The following is a 27251-nucleotide window of genomic DNA, read 5'->3' as shown; positions in this document are numbered from 1 at the left end:
CCCTCCCCACAGGTGGGTGGGACAAAACTTCCAGACTGGCCTGAGGTGGTCAGAGACAGTCAGAGGTCCAGATGCACTGCACCATGAGTGTCTCTGTGCTGAGCCCCACAAGACTCCTGGGCAGTATCTCTGGGCTCCTGCAGGTGGCTTCCCTGCTGGCTCTGGTTCTGCTGCTGCTCAAGGCAGCCCAGCTCTACCTGCTCAGGCAGTGGCTGCTCAAAGCTGTCCGGGAGTTCCCGTCCCCTCCTTCACACTGGCTGTTCGGGCACAACCAGGAGGTAAATGGGAACGGGACAGGGGAGAGGGAGGGCAAGGAGGGCAGAGGCTCTCTGAGCGAGGTCATGGTCAGCAAGTCTATAGGACAAAGCCTTGTTGTGAGTAGCACATGGCCATGGGGGCAAAACCCAGATTACCCCTCAGATCGTGGCTCCTCATCCCATGTGCTGGTGTTCTCAGTCTGTCAGATCCTCCTTCCTTAGGTAGGTCTACAAACTATTATGCCAGCCAGCCTTTGAGGACAATGGCTGCTCCTTTCTGAATCTCCCTGCTCCAGGCTCACAGGACAGAACTTCTCCATGCCCATGTCCACTCATTTCCATCCTGTCTGCTTGGCCCCGAGCTTGCCTGGGAACACAGGCATCGTCTCATGAATCCCTGCCTGTGGGGGTTCACAGCATGTGGGGACGATAGACAGGAATTTAGACAAGATATCAGGAACCAGGAAAAGGGATAAAATCGGGTGTAGGGGTCCAACAAGCTTGGTTGGCCTGAGACCATGGGGTTTTTCAGACTGGTGACTACAGTGCTATAACCCTGGCAAGTTACTGGCACATCTGAGCAAGAAAGCTTCCAGGATGGTCCCAGGGAAGGAGCACCGGCATCTGCGGCTCACCAATTATGAGAATCTCTTTACCTGCCAGCTCCTATTCTCCACGCCCCTGCCCTGTGAACTCCTTGAGGCTGAGGATATCATCCCCCTTTCTGTGCGCTCATCCCCAGCACAGAGCCTGACACAGAGGGAGCTTGATTCAGGTGTGCGGACTGACAGAAAGGAGCAGCTGGCAGGTTGGATGACAGACAGTGCTCCCCAGCCAGCTCTGTTAGCACTAGTCCCTGGGGGGAAGGGCACAGAGCAAGGTGAGGGGGCTGCATGGACAGGGGCTCATCTGGGTGGGTGTTTGGGTTGAACAAACCTTAGGAGGTGGGGTGCGGCAGAAACCTGAGAAGGTTTCAGAGAAGGAGGCCAAAGATTGTCAGCAGAGTGGAGCCCCAAATGGGAACTGCTCATACCAGCCACAGAGAGACAACCAAAGCCCAGTTGCTTCATGCAAATTTGCTACAAGGGACTTCCAGATGATTTGTTGATTTGGAGAAAGTGTGACTTATGTTGTTGCAGTTGTCACATTTTTAAGCAGAGATTTGACAGAAGGAACCACTCTAATCCTCCAGTGACTTTTCCATGCACTGATGGCATTAGATGGGATGTAGACTCAATAATTGGGTAATGCCATTTCCATAGCTTACATTTCATGGTGTGAATCATCTTTCTAATCCTGCTGGCCTAAGAGATACTGCAGTTACATTTTCCTTGCTTTTATAATACTGCCTGAGTTTTTCATTTATTTAATACCTCTGTAATTGACTAAGTCTGGAATTGATTGCCTCATGTTGAATCCAGATTGAAATAATCTTTCAGGCCAGATGACAAGGGACAAGGTGGGCAGTTGAGCATGTGGGGCTCCATTTTCAAGCTACTTGGGTTCATATTCCAGCTCTGCACATACTTTCATTTTATTTTATTTTATTTTATTTTATTTTATTTTATTTTATTTTATACTAGGAGCCCAGCCCACAAATTCGCATGGCGCCGCCCACCCTTGAGTTGCCTCAGGCTGGTCCCGCCTTCTCCCGCCTTCCCGCCTCCCGGTTGCTACCCCATCTCCTTGCTTCCCCACTCCTGCCTCCCCACTTCTGCCCCATCTCCAGAGCAACATCTGAGGCGCTCGCAGGCAGCCTCCTGATGATAGGAGCTAATGAAGAGATGATATGCTAATGGTCCGGTCATGACGTGTTATGGTGTCCTGACTAATTTGCATATTACCTCTTTATATGTATAGATTCCCCATCACCATTCATCTCCTCTTCCAATTCCACCCCCCCCCCAAAAAACTGTTGTTTTTTTCTACAAGTCCTTTCTCTCTTTTTTGCTCAATCCCTCCAACCCCCACTCCCCACCTCCAACAGAGCTGTTTGCCTGCTCTCTATCTAGGAGTCTGTCTCTATTTTGCTTGATAGTTCCGTTTGTTCCTTAAATTCCACATCTGCATGAAATCATAGGGTACTTGTCTTTCTCTGACTGGCTTATTTCACTTAGCATAATGCTCTGCAGGTCCATCCATTCTCTGCTACATTCTTTAAATGCCTGCTCTAAGATTCGATTTCCTCATCTGTAAGTTGGGGATGAAGATGATTATAGCACTCAAGTGAGTTCCTATAATGTTAGAATTGTGCCTGGCACAGACCAAGGCCACCATTACACTCACTCTAATTTGTATGAATTTATAGTAATGTTAATGCCTATAAAGGACAAGCATGTTAAAGGTACAAAATCACTGCATTAAGTAGTGATGGAATCTCACAAGGACTATGGAAAGGGGAACTAACATCTTTGGGATGCAAATAACCCAAACTGCCCCATTCCCACCCCCAACTCTCATGTCCTCTCTCCAAACCAGGTGTACCGGCCATGATAGCAGACCCCACATCTGAGGATGGCCTGTGTGGCCACAATATTACCTATCCACCTACTCCCTTTGTGGAAATTTCTTTGTAGGGCAATTACCAGGGTCAGCCAGGTGAGGACGACTCCAAGGCAGTATTGCCTGCATTGAGTGGCCAAAGCTTGGAGGGCACCTGGGCACTGGGTAATTGCCTACAAATCTGTTACCTCTGCCACTATGGGCATCATTCCCTCTATAAGAGTTCCTACTGGCTCTGGCCACACATGTTCAGGGACAGGTAGCATTCCCAGCGGGTTGACTGGAGAGCTGTCAGAGCAGTGGATGCCAAAATGGCCTAGATAGGAGAATGAAAATGCAGAATATAGTTTACCTCCTTTTGGTCCCCAAAGGGAAGCAATGACAGTGCCTAGCATCAGGAATTTCGGGAGGCTGACGGGCATGGACACCAAGCAATTAGAAAGAGGGCATGCTACTATGCTGAAATGGGGTCTCCCAGACCCTTGCTGTGCCAGTAGGAGGGGATCCTAGAGGATCAGGTGACATAGATGGGGTGGTAAGAGGCTCTCACAGTTCAGTCCCCATGTTGGATCAAAGGAGAAGGGCAGTCCCAATAATGTATGTGACCTGAGAGCATGAAGTATCCTCCTTAAGTCTTTTGAGTAGGACACTTCCCAGGTCACAGCAGGATTGTCTGCCCATCCTCACCCCCACTCGAACCCAAGCTCTATGGTAGCAGAGACTTGTGTTGTTCACTGCTGCATCTCCAGCAACTAGAATGGCAACTGACCCAAAGTAAGTGATCAATACATAGTTATCAAATAAATGAATGAGTGAATCACTGTCGTGAAAACATTTTGGGATGTCTTCCCAGCCCACAAGCTCTGAGAGCTCTTCCCCCACATGAGTGAGCCCATGGATGCCCTATTCAACCCCAGCCACAGTTGATAATGAACACTTTGGCCATATTACAATCAGATTCTGGAACAGGATTCACAGTGCCACTCAGACACAGTGTGGCAGTATTGCCTAGAAAATTGTCAGGTAAAACTCAGATAAACAGTTGGTAAGAAAATGAACGCATGCAATGGACACAGACACTGGTGCAGTGGGGGCTTGCCCGCGGTGGGAATGGTTGAGGGAGGGGTGGTCAATTGGGGGGAAAAGGAGACTTATGTAAAACTTTAGACAATAAAAAAAAGAAAATGAATGCATGTATGTACAGAAAGAAAGAATGAGAGACTCAGCCCTGGCAATTCTCCCGTCCCTGGATCTACCCCTTTTGCAACCTGCTGCCTCCGGCCCCTGGGCTCTATGAAACACCCCAGGGTCCTCAGCCTTCTCTTTATCCCTTTTCTCTTTCTTACATTACCTCATGATTATATCTTCCACTTGCAACAAGAATTTTAATTAAGATTCACTCTCCTGCACATGTGCTCATTCATTCTTTCTTGCACCTCTAGATTCTTTTAAAAATAAGGCGCAATTCCTAAGAGCCATGCTCTATGCAAGCTCTAAGAACACAGAGATTACAGATATTAAAGGTAAGTTTGCCAACATGGGGCCAAGAAATTAGAACACTGGGTTGAAATAAAATAATAGAGACTCCCAGGGAGCTGTGGGAACCCTGGGGTCAACAGGCTTGGGTGTAAACGCAGCTCACCTGGGCATATCGTGTATCAGTTTCCTCATTCTTCAGTGAAACAGGATAAAGTACTAATCCATCCCCAATCATAGGTTTGCCTTGAGCATTACACAATTGTCCTACTTTGTTAGGGTTGCTTAACAAACTGGGTGGCTGAAACAACAGAAATTGAGTGTCTCACAGTTCTGGAGACTAGAAGTCCAAATCAAGATGTTGGTAGGGTTGGCTGCTTCTGAAGGCTGTGAAGGCTTCTCTCTGCTCCAGGCCTCTCTCCTTGACTAGCTTCTCCATATGGCTCTTCATATCATCTTCCCTCTATGAGTGACTGTTTCTGTCTCCAAACTTACCACTTTTTCTAAGGATAATTATATTGGATTAGGGGCCCACTCTAATGAACTAATTTTAACTAAATTACTCCTATAAAGACCCCATCTTCGAATAAACTCACATTCTGAGGTTCTGGGGATTAAGTCTTCAAGATGTCAATTTGAAAGGGACATAGTTCAACCAATAATTCTAATATAAGTTTGTGAAAAATGCTTGTACATCACTCAGTCCATAACTGAACATTTATCGAACTTGTACTATGTGTAAGATTCTAAAGGCAGTTCTGAGTGAGGGTCCAACCAAAAGCCAGAATCTGACCTTAGAACAAGTCTTGATGAAGAGCGAGAATCCAGATCAGAAACTGGCTCATCAGATACAGTTCCAAGCTCCTAATAACTGCTGATGATCCTGAATTCTCCCTGTGGCCATTCTACCCTTCACCACCACTCCAAAATCCAGACCTAAAGAGAAAGGTTTTATTGATTTGTCTTTCCCTTGCTTATAGTTCCAAACGGACCAGGAGCTACAACAGTTTCAGAAATGGGTAGAGAAATTCCCATGTGCCTGTCCTCGCTGGCTATGGGGGAGCAGAGTCAGCCTCATGGTTTATGACCCTGACTATATGAAGGTGGTCCTGGGAAGATCAGGTGAGACAGAAACCTGCATTGTGGCTGGAGCAGCTCTTTCTTCTTGGGCACATGTTATTTGGGTTGTGGAATTCCAGAATAGTTTGCAGTTCTTCCCTCATTACCTGAACCCTCTACCAACTACCCTGCCAGCCCACAAGCCAGCTTAAGGCCAATAATATCTCTCAAAACTGAATGCTTAAACAACTATGTGAGGCCAATTTTTTCTTTTCTCTCTCTCTCTCTCTCTCTCTCCCTCCCTCCCTCCCTCTCCCTCTCTTAGATTGAGATGATCTGTTATGTAAATTTGACCAGATCTGAAAAACAATTTGTTTTCAGTCCTGACTTAGGTTGGGCACCTTTAAGTGTTGCCTTTTCTGAGGCATGGGACGACTAGGATTCCACAAATGGTAGGAAGACCACAGACTGATGTGTTTTCTCTGGCACTGAGGATAGAGCCTATATTTCTGGCACAGTCACCATTCTAGCCCTATTGGTGTTCTGCTGCTGGGATACTGAGTCTGCCTTCCTGAGCCCACAGTGACTGTTAGGGAATAGGAGGCATGTGGGAGGTCAGTTGAGACAAATTGTCAGCTGACAATGATTAGGAAGTGATGGCAGCCTGTGGTCTGGGCCACAGCCCTCCTGGGGACTGCCTGCCTTGTTTGGTTCCTTCCAGGTTCCTCCATTGTCCTACCTTTCCTTTCAGACCCAAAGAATCATGGTTCATACAGATTCCTGGCTCCCTGGATTGGTAAGTATGTGTAATCAGGACTGCTGTTCTCCTGCCAGGTAGACTTACCAAGAGCTATCTCTTTGGCTCACAGAGAACAACAAATAACCAGCACTATAACACCACCCTCATCTCTGAATTAAGCCTGATTTCTCTTCTGATAAAACCTTCACTCATCCTGGGTAGTGGCAAGAGCCCCCCTGAAACTCAGCTTTTTCCCGTGCTCTCCAATGTTTTCAGGGTAATATTCATTTACTAGTGGCCCAGTGCATAGAATTCATGCATGGGGGGCGGGGGGGGGAGGGTGTGCCTCAGTCTGGCCTGCACCCTCTCCAATCTGGGATCCCTCAGGGGATGTCCAACTGCCGGTTTAGGCCTGATCCCTGTCTAAACCAGCAGTCGGACATCCCTCTCACAAACCAGGACCGCTGGCTCCTAACCACTCTCCTGCCTGCCTGCCTGCCTGATTGCCCCTAACCACTCTGCCTGCTGGCCTGCTTGCCCCCATCTGCCCCCCATTGCCAGCCTGATTGCCCCCAACTCCCCCCCCTCACCAGCCTACTCACTCCTAACTGCCTCTGCCTTGGCCCCTCCACCATGGCTTTGTCCAGAAGGAGGTCTGGAAGGTCTCCTGGAAGGTATCCCAGTCTAATTAGCATATTACCCTTTTATTAGTATAGATGATCTTCTATGACCTGCCTACCCTACTTCAGCCTTTATCTCACAGCTGTCATGATGACCTCCTATTACCTGCCATTTTAGGAAATTCATCTTCCTGGAACTGGCCTTTCCTGCCTTTGCCCATCATTTGCTTTCTTCTGACACCCTTGGTTCTTCCCAAATTGTCCCGAATCATCCTTCTGATTCCATCCCCCCTCCCCACACACACCTTTCTGTGGTCCAGGATATGGTTTGCTCCTGCTGAATGGGCAGACCTGGTTCCAACACCGGCGGATGCTGACCCCAGCCTTCCACTATGACATCCTGAAGCCCTACGTAGGGCTCATGGCCGACTCTGTCCGAGTGATGCTGGTAAGTCCATCCCTCTCTCACCTGCTCACACCCACTTGCAGCACAGCTCATATAGTCCACTAGGATACGAGTGTCCTTCAGACATCCATCACACACAACCAGCTAGAATAACATGCTCATATCCCATAATGTGACAGAGCTTCCCAAAGTGGATGGGACAGGAGGTACCTGGGCACCAGTTTGGATCCACACTACTTTGGTCATTGCTAAGAGAAAGTAGAACCATGGTAGAAACAAGGTCTGCTCACCTCTCACCTCCATGTCTTCAGCACAGTGGGCTAAAACAATAGTCATTCCCCTGGACAACAAGACAAATGGCCACTCGCAGGCCTGGGCAGTGGCAGCTTCAGTGACAGGGTGGACATCCCAGGATGTCCTTCAGGAGAGCTATAGCCTGGGTGCCAGGGCTTCAGCATGAGATTGAGCAACTCCATTGAAGGAAATGGAGATTACATCTGCACTCACAGACCCGGGTCCTGATCCTACCAGCTATGCTCAGCTAACACTTGATGAAGGGAAGAAATTAAAGTCCCTGATGTCTCATCCTTAGGACCCCCAGTACTGACCACTTAGGTTGCCTCTTGCCTTGACATATTTGCTTCCTAGAGTTGGAGTGCACTTGTCCTTCAGGTCTAGCTCAATCTCAGGACAGAGAAGATTCACCCTATGTCCTCTGAGTAACAACGTTTTCTGGTCTGGTAAAAGGTAGTTATCGTCATAATTTATTCTGCAAATGAAAACGAATTCAGACTATTATGAGGGAACCTGTTTAATTAATAATCAAACTTTATGTGAATATAGTCCTCACTTTACTAACATTTGCTTTAAATCTTTTTGTTTGGTTGGTTGTTGTTAATCTGCACCCAAGTGTATTTTTTCCATTGAGTTTTAGAGAGAGTGGAAGGGAGGGCAGGAGAGAGAGAAAGGAGAGAGAAACATCGATTTGAGAGACACATTGATAGGTTGCCTCCCCCATGGAACCCAACTAGAGCCTGGGATGGAACCTGCAGCCCAGGTACATGCCCTTCACCAGGAATCGATCCTATGACCCTTCAGTGCATGGGTCGATGTTCTAACCACTGAGATTACTGGCCATGGCACTTTACAGTCTTAATATACTACAATGCCTCTGTTCTGGAAAGTAAGGTATCTGGAGAGACCAGAGAGCAGAGATGCCCTGGGGGAGTAGAATAGGTTTAATGTCCACCTCCAACCACAGGACAAATGGGAGGAGCTCATCAGCCAGGACTCTCACCTGGAGATCTCTGAACACATCTCCTTGATGACCCTGGACACCATCATGAAGTGCGCCTTCAGCCAGAAGGGCAGCGTCCAGACAGACAGGTCAGTGATAATCCTTCAGCTACAGGGTTTTTATTTTTATGAAAAAGCAAGAGTTTGTTAAGAGCTCCTGACCACGGACAAATTCCAGTCCAGATCAAAGCTTGACTCAGCCACAGATCTCTAATACCTGGCACAGTTTGCTCACAACAATTATACAGGACTGTGAGTCTCAAGGGCTGTAAGACAGAGCAATGAATGCCTCAGTGCCACCTGTATCCACTGTTGGGGGAAACTCCCACCTAGAGCCCCACTTCACCTCCAGGTCAGAGAGGCCTCCTAGTACCCTAGTCTGTTCTGTATCTCCTCTCTGCAGCAAATCCCAATCCTACATCCAGGCCATTAGGGATGTGAAAACTCTCTTTATTTCTCGAGTGAGGAATTTCTTCTACCAGAACGACATCATCTACTGGCTGACTCCTGATGGCCGCTGGAACCAGCAGGCCTGCCAGCTCGCCCACCAACACACAGGTTGGACTCCATCTCCTGGGCTTCTCCCCTCCTTCATCATGCACATCTCAAAGGCACTGACCCTCAGGAAGAGTCTGATCCCTGCTGACCTTAGGGACCAAGATGTCAGGGTGTGAGAGTTTGTATGTCTCACCACATTGGTGATGTCACCCCCTCCAAGCAGCATTCAAGCAGAGCCTACTCCATGGGTGTGCTATTAAAGGGAAGCCTGACTTGGAATCAGAATGTGCTAGATTTCACACCCCTCATGTGCACACTCACTCCCATACTCATCCTGATTCACTAGCACCTCTATTGGAGCAAGGTGGGGAGCAGATGGGGTCACTGTGGGTTTCTCTTTCTGGGCATTCTGCTCTCAACTCTTCCTTGGAACCACTGTTCTGGGACAGACAGAGTGATCAAGCTGAGGAAGGCACACCTACAGGAGGAGGAAGAGCTGGAGAAGGTCAGGAGAAAGAGGAACTTGGATTTCCTGGACATCCTCCTCTTTGCCAGAGTGAGTGTCTGTAGAAGGGACCTGAGGCTTTGCCCAGAAGCAAAGAGGACGTGGGCAAGCTGTGCACTCTTGTCTGCCTTTCCCAGATGAAGAATGAGAGTAGCTTGTCTGACAAGGACCTCCGTGCTGAAGTGGACACATTCATGTTTGAGGGACATGACACCACAGCCAGTGGCATCTCCTGGATCCTCTATGCTCTGGCTACTCACCCTGAGCATCAACAGAGGTGCCGCAAGGAGATCCAGAGCCTCCTGGGGGATGGTGCCTCCATCACCTGGTGAGTGCTCAGGAGATGGGAGCGCCCTGCCCACCCAGCTAGACAAGTAGCCCTGGTCTGCCTGGGCTCTGCCTGCCTTCAGATTGGGCTTCATTCATTCCAGGGATCACCTGGATCAGATGCCCTACACCACCATGTGCATCAAGGAGGCACTGCGACTCTATCCACCTGTACCAGCTGTTGGCAGAGAACTCAGCAAGCCCATCACCTTCCCTGATGGACGCTCCTTACCCAGAGGTCTGGACTTCACCACACTCACTAACCTAGGAATTCTGCCATAACCCGTGGCAGATCAGACCCACATATCCTAGAGCAGTTCTGAACCTCTCTGGTCTAGTTTCTTCATCATTAATTGGATGCTTACTATATAGTTTAGATGAAGAATGTAAAGTGCTTGGCACTGAGTTGGACCATAGCAAAAGTTCAATAAGTTAGTTCTTCTTCCAACTCAGAGAGAATAAATCATTTCAGTACATTCACCAAAATAGACATCTCACATGAATAGAATCCTAAGCTTCTATCATTCTCCAGGACTAACAGTCCATCACATGTAGAATCCATGGTTTTATCCTGCTACAGTAATTCCATTTGATGGCACCGATGCTCTATGATTCTAACACTCCATGTTCCCATCCCAATGCCAGATTACAAGACTCTAGGGGCAATTCTGTCTGCATGGTCACATCTATTTTAAAATCCTCCATATCTGAGGTAATGTATGCATAACCCCTCTTTGACAAATGCAAAAAAACTGTATAAATGGCAGCTAATATAATACTGACTCGGTCCATGGAATCTTCCTCACCAGGAAATGTTGGACTCTGTTGTGGCTTTCGGAAATTCACTCTAATCTAATTCTCTCAGGGGTAGGTGTAGATGTGGTTTCTTTCTTATGGGATCTAGGCAAATGAGGGAGATCAGAAAATCCACTGTCATAAGGCCTATGGTGCAGTCCCTAAGGAGCCCTCAGGTTGATATCAGAGAGCAGCTGATGACCAGATCTGAGAACACTGCCATGGTTGGAGGCCACTCTTTAGCTCACCTTTGGTGGTCTGTATCCCAACCCTGCTACGTCCTAGCTCTGTGATCATAGGCAGGTTGCTCGGCCTCTCAGAAGCTCAGGTGTCTCATCTGAACCACAGAAATATATATTAGCATCTTCCTTGGAGGGTTATGGTGAGGATAAATGAGTTAAAGCATAATCCCCAAGGGACTTATGGATGGCACTTGATAAATGTGAGCTTTACCTTGAGTTGCTCCAAAAGTAGGCCTTCACTTCTTTCTTCCTCCTCACTCCTGGGTCATGGTTATAGACTCCTAATGTGTGCACATGTGCTTTGCCATGTTCACCCACCTCTATTGCAATAGGATCAATCTACTCGGAGTGACTCTCATTGTGGCTCCCAAGTTTTTGTGCATGCACCTGCCCCCTGCTGGCATGTGTATAATCAGTCTTCTCTCCTCTCCCTGCCCAACAGGAATCCATGTCTCACTTAACTTTTATGCACTTCACCATAATCCGAAGGTGTGGCCTAACCCAGAGGTATGGTGGCTGTGGGAGGGAGGATGGGCTGAGGGAGGGAGGATGAGCTGATCTCTCTAGACAAGACCTCTTCCTGTGCCCTCATGGATTGGAAGGAGGGCCTTGACCCTACCTGTCCTGGCCCTACTGCTCTCTCTGCAGGTGTTTGACCCTTCCCGTTTTGCACCGGGTTCTGATTCACACAGCCATGCTTTCCTGCCCTTCTCAGGAGGATCAAGGTGAGGCATCCTGTACTTGGGTGGTGAGCATCACCGGGGGCATACCTTGATGACTGTGACCTACATTTATGTGGTGTCTGATGTTATGTCCTTGTATATTGTTGTGTTGAGAAGGAGGCGTTTTTCTATATGTACAAAAGAAAGGTGGCATTTCAGGGCAGGGCACAAACACTTGATCCACTGATTTTCTCTGAAAAGCAATTGATTGTCATGTTTTTTTTGCTTTTTGCCAACGTTGGACTGTGTAGACAGTATAACTATGGTATATAAATCCCACTTTATATATAGAATTTTGCCTAATATAAATGTCATGGTTATGTGAATGTTAATATGAAGTCCAACTTTTGTGGGGAGACTGCAAAAATAGAGAGGCACATATTGCTCCAAAACTTCTCAAATGACTACTTTCCCAGTGGCCTACCACAATTCAGTGTCAGTCATTATTTTAAAGTTCAGTGATTCTAGCGATTTTCTCACTTCAGGAATATGACTTCTCAGAGTTAAAGTTTTTTTATACAAATTAAACTTCAGATTGCTTTTCTCAATTATCAGTAATATTAAAAAGAGGTACGTTTTTTCTCTTCCCACAGTCCAGTCCAGGAACTGCCTTTTCTGCTTCATTGATCTGTCACTCACTGTATCTGTGACATTTGCATGTGTTTGGATTTCTACCACCTTCCTTGTCCTAACTGCTCAAACCCTAATCATGAAAGGCCTACTAGCCATTTGAAGAGAGTTTCACTCCAATGTGTGACTCTCCAATTTTGCAGACTATCCTACAAAAGCTTGAGTTTACATTGATATTCATGTACCAGGTAAATGTGACTAATATATTGATATTCACATCAGCATGGCTTGTATATTAATATGCACAAAAGCATGAATACTTTTCCAGGAGACAAAATTCTTTATATAAAGTGGGTTTTATATAGCAAAGTTCCAAAGTTTACACAGTCCAACCTTGGCAAAAATCTTAAAAAGAAGGACAATCACTGCTTTGAGAGAAAACCCACTACTTTGCATATGACACACAGCATTTGAAAGGCTCCTGGTGTGTAAAATATAAGGCATACCTGAAACAACTGAAATCAAGTTGGACGAGTATACTCCAGAACGCCTGCTGTTTGAAAACCTGCAAAGGCTACAGAAGCCCCCCTGTAAAATAGTCACTTCCACAAACTTTGTAATTGATTACTAAAAATAAGCTTTTTCTGCCCTAGCTGCTTTGGCTCAGTAGTTAGAACATTGGCCCAGGGACTGAAGGGTCACAGCTTTGATTCCGGTCAAGGGCACATACCTTGGGTGCAGGCAATCCACGGCTACAATTGGGGTGCGTAAGGGAGGCAACCAGTCATTGTGTCTCTCTCACATCAATGTTTCTCTCTGTGTGTCTCTCCCATTCCCTTCCCTTCCACTCTTTCAGAAAAAAATCAATGGGGAAAAAACACTCGGGTGAGATTTAACAAAACCAAAAAAAGGGTGGGGGGAAGAAACAAGCTTTTTCTGAATCCTTAAGTCTATGAATTCTTCAGATGGGAATCAACTTTCACAGAACACAATTTTTACAAAGTTTTCTTCCATAGATTGATTGGCTGTACCATTTGGTTTCTCCCAGGAGTGAGTCCTTCCTCATAGACCTTGGTTTGAAGTCATGTGCCTGCCACTAGAGGGCAGGAGAGCACTAGGCAGCTCAATCCGTAGCTCAGAACTCAGGTTTACTTTTTTTTCTTTCTTTTTTTTCTTTTTTTTAATTTTTTTATTGCTTAAAGTATTACAAAGGGTATTACATATGTGTCCTTTTTTACCCTGCCCTTGACAATCCCCTGGCCTCCCCTACTCCCCAGTGTCTTATGTCCATTGGTTATGCTTATATGCATGCATACAAGTCCTTCAGTTGATCTCTTACCCCCCTCCCTCCTGCCCCCCAACCCTCCCCGGCCTTCCCGCTGCAGTTTGACAATCTGTTTGAGGCAGTTCTGCCTCTGTATCTATTATTGTTCAAAAGTTTGTAATGGTCTTTATTATCCATGAATGAGTGAGCTCATGTGGTATTTTTCCTTCATTGACTGGCTTATTTCACTTAGCATAATGCTCTCCAGTTCCATCCATGCCGTTGCAAATCGTAAGAGTTCCTTCTTTTTTACAGCAGCATAGTATTCCATCTTGTAGATGTACCACAGTTTTCGAATCCATTCATCTACTGATGGGCACTTAGGCTGTTTCCAGATCTTAGCTATGGTGAATTGTGCTGCTATGAACATAGGGGTGCATATATCCTTTCTGATTGGTGTTTCTGGTTTCTTGGGATATATTCCTAGAAGTGGGATCACAGGGTCAAATGGGAGTTCCATTTTTTGTTTTTTGAGGAAACTCCATACTGTCTTCCAGAGTGGCTGCACCAGTTTGCATTCCCACCAGCAGTGCACGAGTGTTCCTTTTTCTCCACATCCTCTCCAGCACTTGTCGTTTGTTGATTTGTTGATGATAGCCATTCTGACAGGTGTAAGATGGTACCTCATTGTTGTTTTGATTTGCATCTCTCGGATGATTAGTGACTTTGAGCATGTTTTCATATGTCTCTTGGCTTTTTGAATGTCCTCTTTTGAAAGGTGTCTATTTAGGTCCTTTGCCCATTTTTTGATTGGATTGTTTATCTTCCTTTTGTTAAGTTGTATGAGTTCCCTATAAATTTTGGAGATTAGGCCCTTATCAGATATGACGTTGGCAAATATGTTTTCCCATGCAGTGGGTTTTCTCATTGTTTTGTTGATGGTTTCTTTTGCTGTGCAGAAGCTTTTTATTTTGATGTAGTCCCATTTGTTCAATTTCTCTTTAGTTTCAAGTGCCCTAGGAGCTGTATCAGTGAAGAAGTTGCTTTGGCATATGTCTGAGATTTTGTTGCCTTTGAATTCTTCTAGAATTTTTATGGTTTCCTGTCGTACATTTAAGTCCTTTATCCATTTTGAGTTTATTTTTGTGTATGGTGTAAGTTGGTGGTCTAGTTTCATTTTCTTGCATATATCTGTCCAATTTTCCCAACAGCACTTATTGAAGAGACTATCTTGGATCCATTGAATGTTCTTTCCTCCTTTGTCAAATATTAATTGAGCATATTGGTTCGGGCCGATTTCTGGGTTCTCTATCCTATTCCATTGATCTATATGCCTGTTCTTGTGCCAGTACCAGGCAGTTTTGAGAACAGTGGCTTTGTAATACATCTTGATATCTGGTATTGAGATCCCACCTACTTTCTTCTTTCTCAGGATTGCTGCAGCTATTCAGGGTCTTTTTTTATTCCAGATGAATTTTTGGAGAGTTCGTTCTAGATCTGTGAAGTATGCCGTTGGTATTTTAATAGGAAGTGCATTGAATTTATAGATTGCTTTGGGTAGTATGGACATTTTAATGATGTTGATTCTACCAATCCATGAACACGGTATGTTCTTCCATCTGTTTATGTCTTCCTCTATCTCTTTTTTCAACGTCCTGTAGTTTTCTGAGTAGAGGTCTTTTACCTCTTTAGTTAAGTTTATTCCTAGGTATCTTAATTTTTTTGGTGCGATGGTACATGGGATTGTTTTTATAATCTCTCTTTCTGAAAGTTCACTATTGGTGTACAGAAATGCCTCAGATTTCTTGGGGTTAATTTTGTATCCTGCTACATTGCCAAATTCATGTATTAAGTCTAGTAGCTTTTTGATGGAGTCTTTAGGGTTTTTTATGTATAATATCATGTCGTCTGCAAATAAGGACAGTTTTACTTCCTCTTTTCCAATTTGGATGCCTTTCATTTCTTCTTCTTGCCTAATTGCAATGGCTAATATTTCCAGTACTATGTTGAACAGGAGTGGTGAGAGTGGGCATCCCTGTCTTGTTCCTGTTCTTAGGGGAAATGGTGTTAGTTTCTGTCCATTGAGTATGATGTTGGCTGTGGGCCTGTCATATATGGCTTTTATTATGTTGAGGTATGATCCTTCTACTCCCACCTTGCTGAGAGTTTTTATCAAAAATGGGTGTTGGATTTTGTCAAATGCTTTTTCTGCATCAATTGATATGACCATGTGATTTTTTTCTTTCAATTTGTTTAAGTGATGTATCACGTTTATTGATTTGCGGATATTGTACCATCCTTGCATCCCTGGGATAAATCCTACTTGGTCATGGTGTATAATCTTTCTGATGTACTGCTGGATCCGATTTGCTAAGATTTTGTTGAGGATTTTGGCATCTATGTTCATGAGGGATATTGGCCTGTAATTCTCTTTCATTGTGTTGTCTTTATCTGGTTTTGGTATTAGGGTGATGCTGGCTTCATAGAATGAGCTTGGAAGTGTTCCTTCCTCTTGAATTTTTTGTAGTAGTCTGAGGAGGGTAGGTTTTAGTTCTTCCTTGAATGTTTGGTAAAACTCCCCTGTGAAGCCATCTGGTCCTGGGCTTTTGTTTGCTGGAAGCTTTTTGATGACTGCTTCAATTTCTTCCATAGTTATTGGCCTATTGAGATTTTTAGATTCTTCCTGATTGAGTTTTGGAATGTTGTATTTTTCTAGGAATTTGTCCATTTCTTCGAGGTTGTCTAGTTTGTTGGAGTAGAGCTGTCCATAGTATTTTTTAACAATCATTTGTATTTCTGTGGGGTCTGTTGTTACTTAGCCTCTATCGTTTCTGATTTTGTTTATTTGGGTCCTCTCTCTTTGCTTCTTGGTGAGCCTGGCTAGAGGTTTGTCAATCTTGTTTATCCTTTCAAAGAACCAGCTCTTGGTTTCATTGATTTTCTGTATTTTTTTTTTTTTTGGTCTCTATGTCATTTATTTCTGCTCTAATCTTTATTATCTCCTTCCTTCTGCTCACTCTGGGGTTTTCTTGTTGCTCTCTTTCTAATTCTTTGAGTTGTAGAGTTAGATGATTTGCTACCATTTTTTCTTGTTTTTTGAGATAGGCCTGTAGAGCTATAAACTTCCCTCTCAGGACTGCTTTCATTGTGTCCCAAGGTTTTGGATTGTTGTGTTTTCATTGTCATTAGTGTCCAGGATGCTTTTAATTTCTTCTTTGATCTCATTGGTAACCCAATCAATATTTAATAACATGCTATTCAGCTTCCAAGATTTGAGTATTTTGGGTTGTTTTTATTGTAGTTTATTTCTAATATTATGCCATCGTGGTCTGAGAAAATGCTTTTCATGATTTCAATCTTCTTGAATTTGGGAAGACTTTGCTTGTGACCCAATATGTGGTCTATTTTTGAATATGTCCCATGAGCACTTGAGTAGAATGTATATTCCGCGGCTTTGGGGTGAAGTGTTCTGAAGATGTCTATTAAGTCCATCTGATCTAGTGAGTCGTTTAGGAGTGCTGTTTCTTTGCTGATTGTTTGTCTAGAGGATTTATCCAGTGATGTCAGTGGTGTATTAAAGTCCCCTACAATGATTGTATTGTTGTCGATCTCTCCTTTGATATCTTCCAGGAGTTTTTTTATGTATTTGGGTGCTCCTGCATTGGGTGCATATATGTTTACCAGGGTTATATCTTCTTGTTGTATTGATCCCTTTAGTATTATGAAGTGGCCTTCCTTATCTCTTGTTATGGCCTTCACTTTGAGGTCTATTTTGTCCGATATAAGTATTGCTACCCCAGCTTTCTTTTCCTTTCCATTTGCCTAAAAGATATTTTTCCATCCCTTCACTTTCAGTCTGTGTGAGTCCCTTCTAATGAGGTGGGTCTCTTGTAGACAGCAGATGTATGGGTCATGTTTTTTTATCCATTCAGCCACTCGATGTCTTTTGGTTGGAGCATTTAGTCCGTTTACGTTTAAAGTTATTATTGAAAGGTACTTGTTTGTAGCCATTTCTTTTTTTGTGTGGCTGTTTTCTTTCTGTGCTTTTTATTTCTTTTACACCAGTCCCTTTAGCATTTCTTGCATTGCTGGCTTGGTGGTGATAAACTCCCTTAGCCTTTTTTTGTCTATGAAGCTTCTTATTTCCCCTTCAATTTTGAATGATAGCCTTGCTGGATAGAGTATTCTTGGATTCAGTCCTTTGCTTTGCATCACTTTGTAAATTTCTGTCCATTCTTTTCTGGCCTGATGTGTTTCTGTTGAGAAATCATTTGATAATCTAATGGGAGATCCCTTGTATGTAACTTTCCATCTCTCTCTTGCAGCCTGTAAGATTCTCTCTTTGTCCTGAACATTTGCCATGGTAATTATGATGTGTCTTGGTGTGGGTCTTTTCGGGTTCACCTTGTTTGGGACTCTCTGTGCTTGTGTGACTTTTTTCTTCCCCACCTGAGGGAAGTTTTCTGATATTATTTCTTCAAGTAGGTTTTCTAACCCTTGTTCCTCTTTCTGTTGTTCTGGCACCCCTATTATTCGTATGTTGTTTCGTTTCATGTTGTCCCAAAGCTCCCTTAGGCTCTCCTCCTGTCTTTTAATTTTTTTCTCCAATTGCAGTACAGTTTGGGTGTGTTTTGCTTCTTTGTCTTCTAATTCACTAATTCGGTCCTCCGCTTCTCCTAGTCTACTGTTGATGCTTTCAATGGTGTTTTTTATTGCAGCTATATCGCTCTTCATTTCTTCTTGGGTCTTGCATAAGTAGTTGATTTTTTCATCTGTTTCTTCTTGCTTCTTGCATAAGTAGTTGATTTTTTCCTCCATCCGGTTTATGCACGCTAGGACCCTTATTCTGAATTCTTTTTCTATCATGTTGCATGCCTCTGTCTGACTTAGCTGCTTTTCTGGCGAGTCCTCCTTTTCTTTCCTTTGGGGGTTTCTTTGCCTACCCATGTTTGATCTCACTGACATATCTAGATGTTGAGTCGTTCAGTGGCTGCTCCCTGGGTGGCAGTGGCTCCTTGGGCTGTGGTTGCTCCTTGAGCAGTTGTGGTAGCAGCTGCTCCTCAGTTGGCAGCAGCTCCTCTGGTGGGTGCTGTTCACAGCTGTGGTGGCTTTTCTGGCTGGTGAGGGGAGGCTTCACGTACAGCTTCTGCTCCTCAGACAGAGGGTGTGGTGATCAGGAGGCTGCTGTTGCTTGGATCTGCTGCGTTGATTTAAAGGCACAAAATACAACACAACAAGGCACAACGTACCAGACACTGAACACAAATATATTCACGATATTAATAACCCCAAATAATGGTGACCACCCGAATTAAGAGAATTAGGGGATAAGGAGAAAAGAAGAGAAAAAGATAAAAGAGAAAAAGGAAAAGAAAAGAAAAATAAGAAAAACAAAAAACAAAAAAAGAAGTGCAAAAATGAAATTGGGAAAAAAAGAGGGGGGAAAAAAAAGAGCGAAAAGAGAGAATGAAGTAGAGGAGGGGAAGAGACTATTTGTATGAGGAGAAAACTCCAATAGAACTGCCACTAATCTCAACAAATTCCAGAACAGATCCCTGGAGATGAATGCAAACTATAAACAACCAATGATATCAAGAAAGGCAAGGGAAAACAGAAGCACAAAAATAGCTTGGGGTGGGGGAGGGGAGGGAGGGGAAAAAACAGCAGAAAAAAATAAAAAGAAAAAGCAAAACAACCTCACAACCAGTTCTAAAAAAGAAAAAAAAAAACAAGCAAAAAAAAACCCGCCCAAAAAACAGACAAACAAAAAAACACACAATATATTCAACAATCAAGCAAACAGCAAGAAAACAATAGAAAGATAAGAGAAAAAATGTTTGGATAGTAAGGAAGGATAAGGGATAGGTGTATAAGGATTTAGAGCAGTGGATTGGAAATAGGATATATAAGTAGTGTGAAATTAGACAGGGGGTAAAAAGACGGAATAGGGAAAATCTAAAGCAGGAATAGGGTAAGGGAAACAGGACACCAAATGGGGAAAAGTGAGGAAGAGGGTTTTAGCATAGAGGTAGGATTGAGGTAAGGAAAATTGATGCTAAAGGAACGATGAAAATAGAATGGAGAATACTACTCGCAAAATAAAAAAAAGAGAAAATAAAATGGCACTTTAAAAAATGGTAAAGTGGTAGCAGTAATAATACTGGTTAAAAATAAAAATGTAGTAATTAAAAGGGTAAAATCAGGTGATCGAAAAAGAAGAAAAAGAAAAAAAATTGGTTTCTTAGTAAAAAGGTGAAAAAAGAAAAAAAAAATTGCAGTAGTGAAGGTCTTTCGGTTCTTCTACTCTTCAGCCTGGGTCGCCTTAGTCTTGCCAGGTATTCAGGAGAGTGTTGAATTTCCCTGCAATACACTGTTCCTCCGTGTTGTAAATCACAGTCCTGATTTTAAAGCAGGCCGTATTTGTGATCCAGACTGCCTTAATTTGTATTCACGTAAGAGTCAGTTTGTGGCTCAGCCTCTGGGTGGCAGTCTACTTTTTTTTCTTTTTCCAATGTTTACTTTTTCAATTCAATTGACTTCATTCCAATATAAACGTATATCTTAAGCCTGTGTCTGTGTGCCAAGTCCTGTGCTAGGAGATGGGAAAGATACTGTCCCAGCCTCCAGTTCACAGTCAAGAAACAAATACCTCTACTCATGACACAATATTCATTCATCCTTTCACTTGCTCATTCTGAGCACACTGTTGAATGTTCCATGTTCCTTGCACTGTACAGGGCACTGGATGGTGAGGTATTCTTAAATAAAACACTAATGCTGCTTTGGGGGTCCTGGGAGGAAGGGGTACTGCTAGCAGGGGGGGTGAGGATGGCATGTCATGGGAATCATACGTGAACATGTGGCAGGCAGAGGTGCAGGGCGGGCATTCTCTGTGATCTCAACAGCATGAGCTGAGTTAGGAAGTGGAGCTGGACAGGTAAGAGGTGAGTGAGGCAACAACCCATGGAGGGCTTTGATGCCAGCTGAGGCATTGGACATGTCCTACCTGTGATTGGGGGCCTAGAAGGAGTTGAGTTGGGCAATAGCTTCAGTGAATAGTTAGAGGAGGCAGAGAGACAGAAAAGTCCAGGTGAGGAGACTGATGGATGCCAAGGAAAGACATTTCTGCAGTAGAATAGGAAGGCTAAAGAAGCTGGTTGACTGAGGGGATGAGGGAGAGGCAGGAGTCTGGACTATTCATTTGGAGGCAGGTGGTGCAACTGGGTGAAGCTCACTAATCCCTGATTGTTCCAGGAAACTCCCCTGTTGCATTTCTGATTTCTTTACAGTGATCACATATCTCCTTCTCTTTAAGGATCAATGTCCCAGTGTGTGCCCCTAGAAAGTGGGGAACTAAGTGTGGTGACCACCTTACTCCATGTCATGCCTTGACCTGGCCTCAACATTGTGAAACCAGAAACTGCTTGTGGAAGGAGTGACCAAATTAATAATTAACTTTGTAGTGATTCACTTGACTTGACTTGGTTGCTTAAGGTGCTGACCATCCCCTAACAGGATTTCATGCCTGCTGAGAACAGAAGTAGGAGTTAGGAGCTACTTCTGGAAGAGAGATCGGCTTTGTCAAAGTTCAGGGGCAGAATGTGAAGCAAGGCTTGTGGAGTAGAAGTGCATGACCTAAAAGGAAGGGGATTGGATTGACTTACATCAGAACACCCTGTTCCTGGCAAGGGCTCAGTGACAAATGCCTGCCCAGCTGAAAACAGGATTTGATACCGTTTTTCATGTTGTTTTCCTCATATTGTCATCTTGGCCCAGGAACTGCATTGGGAAGCATTTCGCCATGAAGGAGCTGAAGGTGGCCGTAGCCTTGACCCTGCTTCGCTTTGAGCTGGCGGCAGATCCTCTCCAAGCTCCCATCCCCCTCCCAAATATCGTCTTGGAATCCAAGAATGGGATCCACCTGAAGCTCAGAAAGCTCCTCTAGTCCTTGTTGGGACAAGGGCAAGCTCTGAGGAACTCCTTCCTGCCCTTCCCTGTCTATCTCCCCAATTCCTGCTTTCCACCTGCACACCTGCCCTTCCACCTGATGTCCTCCTCTCCGTCCCTGCCTGTCTGCCCCTTTCTCTGTACTTTTCACTTTCTGCCTGCTTGTGCTTCTCTGGATTCATCTCCTTTAGCTGCTATAATAATTTACCACAGCCTCAGTGACTTAGAACACCACAAATTTCTTCTCTTAGGCTTCTGGAGTCAGAAGTCTGTCATGGGTTTCACTGGACCACAACCCAGGTGTGGGCAAGGCCACCCAACCTCCAGGGCTCTAGGAGAGATGCTCTGTCTTTGTCTTTCCAGCATCTAGAGCTGCATTATTACTTCTTTGGCTCCTGGAGCCATCTTGCATATTCAAATCCAGCAGCATCTTCAAATGTCTCCTTGCTTCTGTCTTCACATTGCCTTCTCTTTTGTGAGGACATGTGTGATTACATGGGCCACACAGATGAAACAGGATATAGTCACACCTGGCAGGGAATAGACTGTGGACATCTTGGGAGCCATTCTTGAGCCTAATTGGTCCCCATGTGACTACCATCAGTTTGTGTTCCTTGTGGCCTTCTATGTGTTTCCTACCCATTTGTCATCTCCACACCCTCTCCTTCTTTCTTCCTCTCTGGAAAAAATTTTACAATGTCAACAAGAAGTGTCTGTCTTTTCTTTATCTCCTTTGTCTTCCCCTTCCTGCCACATTTGGTGACTACATGGTTGATGGTCCCCTGACTCTGGGCTCTCTATTCCCTTTTTTATTCCTCCATCAGCCTCTCAACCCAAGCCTGTTCTCTTGCTGGTTCTGAACATAAGTCCTCCTCCTATCCAACCCCATGCCATTCCTAAGTCAGGGTCCTGAATGCCATAGACCAGCAGTTCTCAACCTGTGGGTAGCGACCCCTTTGGGGGACAAATGACCCTTTCACAGGGGTCGCCTAAAACCACCAGAAAATACATATATAATTACATATTGTTTTTGTGATTAATCACTATGCTTTAATTATGTTCAATTTGTAACAATGAAATTGGGGGTCATCACAACATGAGGAAATGTATTAAAGGGTTGCAGCATTAGGAAGGTTGAGAACCACTGCCATAGACAGACTTCCCGGCACATCTCCTATTGCAGTAGGATGCCTAATTCTGCCTCCCTGAAGGCCTTCTCCTCCAACAAGGCTCTCCCTCCCAGTCCCATGGCCTCCCAGGTCTCTGCTCTAACAAGGGGCAGAGTGGACAAACAGTGTTTGACTGAGATATAGAGCAGGGAAGTGAGCTGAGAGCATCCTGTACAGGACTTTTGGCAGGTCCCTGGAAATCAGGTGGTGCAGAAGGATTTAGTGGCCATGCTAAGAGTGCACAGGACAATAGGAACTTGTAATTCTGGGTGGTCAGCCATGTCAAATGCTCTAACCACAGAATTTCACAGGAGTCAGGGGAGGGACCAAGAATGATCCTCCTGCTTCAGACAATGGGACAAACCCAGGCTGAGTTCATGCTCTCATGCACATCTGCATGATACATACATAGAGACACACCTGTGCATCCACACCCATGTGTGCCCCTCACACACCACACTCTATCTACACACTCATGCCACAAGTACCTGGGATCAGAGAGGGAGCAGGGTGTGTTAGAGAGCTGGAAGGATGGAGTGGAATTCATCCTGGTGCTTTCCAGTCCTCAACCTCTGTCCTCCCCTCACACTTGGAGTCTCTGCTTTCCCTCTGGCTCCAGAACTCTCAGCTCTATATATCACCAACACATGTCCTCAGAGAGAGTCAACACTACCTATGGTGCCTTGGTCAAAGAATCCAGAAACTGAAGGCTCAGCTCACACGCCTCCCTGATGAGCATCTTGGCAGGGTCCTTCCCTTAATATTGAAGTAGGATAATGGCCTCCTCCTTCCTGCCTCACAGGCCTCCTGACTGTCCACAGATAAGAAAAGGAGACAAGTCTTAAAATTGGGCGCCACCCATGGGCCAAGGTTGATTATGACCACTGTTCAACTCCCAGGTAACAGCTTTGAAACTATCTTCACTTGTGCAGAGAAAGGTCTATCTAGGGCCAGGACAGAGAGAGATGTTGATGGCATGGTGAACACTCTGGCTAGGTCTCTGCATCCCAACTTTAGGTGGGCAAGAAGGTCTAGGTCTTAACAGGGCTTTGCAGGAATGAGCAGGTGCCCATGGCCAACCGTCCAGGGCTGTGGCCTTCTATAGCAGGAAGGATGTTTCTCAAGATGTTCCATCCCCGGGGCAACATAGAAACATCCTCACATCCCAGGGCTATAATTCTCCTCTTTTGACCATCCCACTGCATCAGGTGCCCTCCCTTCTATAAATGTCTAATTTTTGGACTGGAGCTCACTAATGGCCTTAGACCTTGAACCCTAGAGGTATATGTAGCCATCAGGCAGCTGCTGCAGGGATGACGGGGTAAGATCTCTGATTTTTCATGTGGCCCCAGCCTGAGGTGATCCCCAAAATTCCTTCTTTGCACCTCGTACCTCACCCAGCCTCAAGGCCTGATTTAAGCACCAAATCTTCCAGAAAGCTCTCCTCTATCATTCTGCCACCTTTCCCAGCTAAAGCCCATACACCCAGAGCACCAGGTGTCTGTGACACAGACGTTGACAATCGCACGAGTGCCACAGAGATCCATCTCAGGAGGGCAGAAGACATACCTGTGAAATCATACTCCATATTCATTGACCTTGGCAATGGTTACCTGGGGGCTTGCTTTAGAAATTTACTGCTTTTTATTATTATTTTTGCTTTAGGCAAATTCTCCTTATCCAATTTTCCAAAAACACATCCATATAGTTAAACAAAGACACCCAGCAAAGTGCTTTTGGTCATCATCACAACTACTTCCTGTACCGCCAGCACTGGGCACAACACATGACACAGATACGCATAGAATGGAATTAAAAAGGACTGAACCCACCCCAGCACAAGCAGGACAGACAAAGACTCTTACATTCTTTCGCTTTTGAATCACTGACTCTCAAGGCAAGTTATTCATAACATTATGCTAAAGTACTCATTGCTACCAGTCATTGGATGCATACCATGGGCCAGATACAGAGTTGAACACTCTACAAAGCCCCCAAATATGGTTGTACAGGTCGGCCCTGCATAGCATCACAGTCTATGTGAATGGTGCCTCCTGAAGTTGTTCAGGGCACTACCTGCATAGTGGCCCATGACAGCCCTGATGATTTAATCCAGATAACAATCCTGTAAGGAAGGTACTCTCCTCACAGCCATTTCACAGAAGAAGAAAAAGAGCCTTAGAGGTGGAGAAATTTACTCCTGTTATAGAGCCAGGATTGGACCCAGGCCAAACACAAAGCATGAGTTCTCCACTATTGGTGCAAAGAGTGAACCAAACGCATAGCGAGTGTCAGAGAAGCATCCTCAGGAACTCTCATTTGAGCCCCAAATCCATGCCATCATACCTGCAGGTAGTGAGTGGATATCCACAAAGCTGACAGGCTTGCTCAGCTGGCAGTACACCTGGGGCACTGGCGGGTAAAAGTGGGGGTTCTCCTTGGTGCACATGGTCAAGTAGGTCGTCTTGCCCAGATCATCTCTGCTAGCAACACAACCAGTCTTTTCTGGAGATGGGAAGCCACAGGGCTCTCTGGGAAGGGAGGCTCCAGCCCCAACTGCCCCCCTCCACAACCATCACAACCCCAGGACTCAGAGGAACACAAGTGCACCAAGTGGTCGGGCCACACTGGACATGGGGTGGCCACTCAGACCCGGGGTTCTGACTCCACGTTTCTCTATCCCTCGCTCATCTTCACTGCTTGGAGGGGAAAGCCCAGGACCCTAGAGGTGTGTGTGCACCCAGCCATCAAAGACAAGGTCACTCCTGTGTCTCTCAGAGCCCCACAGAAGCCCCTCAAGAGATAGATGTTTGGGTTCTGCTTGTATTCCCCTCTGGAGCTGGAATGGAAAGGAACAGAAGCTAATATCCATTGGTTGAATGAAGTAATAAATGCATTAACAATGACAAGCTCAGATATATATATATATTTCCCCTTTTCCTTTTGTCACTAAGAAGCTCAGACCCAATTGTGAAGTCTAAATATAACTACTATGCAACACCTTATTAAAGAGCCACTAGGTTCCCCTCACACTTCCCCAGTCCTCATTTTTCATTTGTGTTTTACTATTTTATTGAATAAGTATCTTTGAGTTGCTTCCAGATAAAATGAAAGAAAAATTTAAAAAAATTTCAATTCCCTGCCTCCAGGCTGTCTTCATGTTGTTATTCAACTTAAAATGCCCAGTTCTCTTTCCCTTTGTCAGAGTTTCACCCCTCCTAAGAAAGCCAACTTAGGCTCCACTCCTGCTTTCTCTGCCTGCAACATGGGGTCACTCATTCTTTGGTTTCTCTTGCTTTTTAGCTATGTGAGTTAGTCTCTCTAAAAATGTCCAAAAACAGCAAAGTGGATCCTCTTCCTCCTCTTTCCACATACACCCTTGACAGCACCTAACATGTGGCTGGACACCCTGGAGGATTTCCAACATCCAACCAATAAAAATAACTAAGGGAGATTTCATCCCCCAAATATTAGGCCCTGCAGTTGTGTGTGTCTCTTGTAAATGAATATAAACTTCCTTCCATCAGCTGAGAATTTTTTGCACCCCTGCCCAATGCCTAGCCCAAGAGGGGAGAAGACAGGGAGAGAGGAATGTGGGGGCAGAGGTGTGAGAGCTTTCCAGAGAGCCTGCTGCAGAGAAAGGTCAGCATCAATGGTATTGTGTTCATGAGTTCAACTGGAATCAGGAGACAGAATAATTCAAAGTCTCTGACTCATGGAGTTTGGAAAACAACATTTTCTTGAGAAACTTCACCAGAAGAGACCATCTCAAGGCAGGTGGGAAGGGGTCAGCTCCCTTGGCTTGCACAACTCTATTCATCTTCAATTTGCACCTCTTTCTCTCCCAGCATTCCCCGTTCTCTCCAGGAACCCAAAGGGGTGGTCATTCTATCATCAGAGTCAACACTCAAGAAATGGGCCTCCTATTGACAACTTTCTCTACATTACTCACACTGGAAAAGACTCTAGTTGGAGAAGGGGCTCAAGGGAGCATCCTTGCACTGCAGGTAACAAGACAGCTGCTGCTGCCTTCACCTGGTTTCCAGGATGGCCCTGTGTCATCTGCGATGACACCAGACAGCACAGACACAGCCTGCAGCTGAGCAGGACAGACTGAGCTCCCTCGCAGACTCACTCACCACTGGAAAGAGTCCCTGTCCCCGAGGATCTCACAAACCTCCTCCCTACAGTGATGCTGGTGTTGGGTTTAGGGCCATGTAGTAGAGAAACCAGGAGATGCCACTGGTGACAGTGTCACTGTTTTCACTGTCCCCCACTGACTAAACTCTGCTTCCTCTGGGCCTCTCCAGCACTGTTAGTCCCTTACCCATGGTCTGCTTTGTCTTATAATTGCTTGCATCTATGACAAAAAATATTAACAATATTATAATTGGCCATCATTGAGCATTTAATATGGTTGCACGCTGCACTAATTCTGCTCTACAAATTCTTTCATTTAATCCTCAGAAAATTCTACAAGATAGACACTGTCATAATTCCCACTTTATAGATGAGGAAAGGAAGCTTGATCACATGGCAAGTTAGCAATGGAACTGGGGTTCACATCCAAGACCCCTGACTCTACTCTGGCTGTGAGTTTCCCATGTGCAGAGGTACATCCGCAGGTGACATCTCCAGGTCACCAAGGGCCTCACCACAGGGCCTTGGAAATAGTGTGTACTTGATAAAGTGCACTTTGCATGAATTGAGTGCATAAAGGAAATGAAGAAGAAGGAAGACAGGAAAGGAGGGGAGAGAGCACAGCAAGCATTTAGCCAATGTATACACTGGCCAGAGTCAGCCAAGCGCCTAAGGAACCAGCCCAAAGTCTTGCTCAATGAAGGCAGGCAGTTTGGC

The 27251-nt window shown here is 45.0% G+C and overlaps 1 protein-coding gene across 1 annotated transcript; it reads left to right on the top strand.

Moving 5' to 3' along the window:
- LOC139003336 (cytochrome P450 4A11-like) lies at positions 1-21934 on the top strand. The gene is made up of 12 exons (XM_070405061.1): positions 1-278; positions 5216-5357; positions 6046-6090; positions 6974-7101; positions 8321-8445; positions 8759-8913; positions 9303-9409; positions 9496-9686; positions 9790-9923; positions 11165-11229; positions 11371-11447; positions 21055-21934. The coding sequence occupies exons 1-12, from the start codon at positions 72-74 to the stop codon at positions 21221-21223; spliced, it is 1545 nt and encodes a 514-aa protein (XP_070261162.1). The 5' UTR covers positions 1-71; the 3' UTR covers positions 21224-21934.
- Positions 21935-27251: the final 5317 nt, after the last annotated feature.

This window comes from Myotis yumanensis, unplaced genomic scaffold (genome assembly GCF_028538775.1).
Source record: "Myotis yumanensis isolate MYYU_CA2020_CCGP unplaced genomic scaffold, mMyoYum1.0.hap1 SCAF_2, whole genome shotgun sequence".
NCBI classification, from domain to species: domain Eukaryota; kingdom Metazoa; phylum Chordata; class Mammalia; order Chiroptera; family Vespertilionidae; genus Myotis; species Myotis yumanensis.
This window is presented reverse-complemented; position numbering and strand designations above follow the sequence as displayed.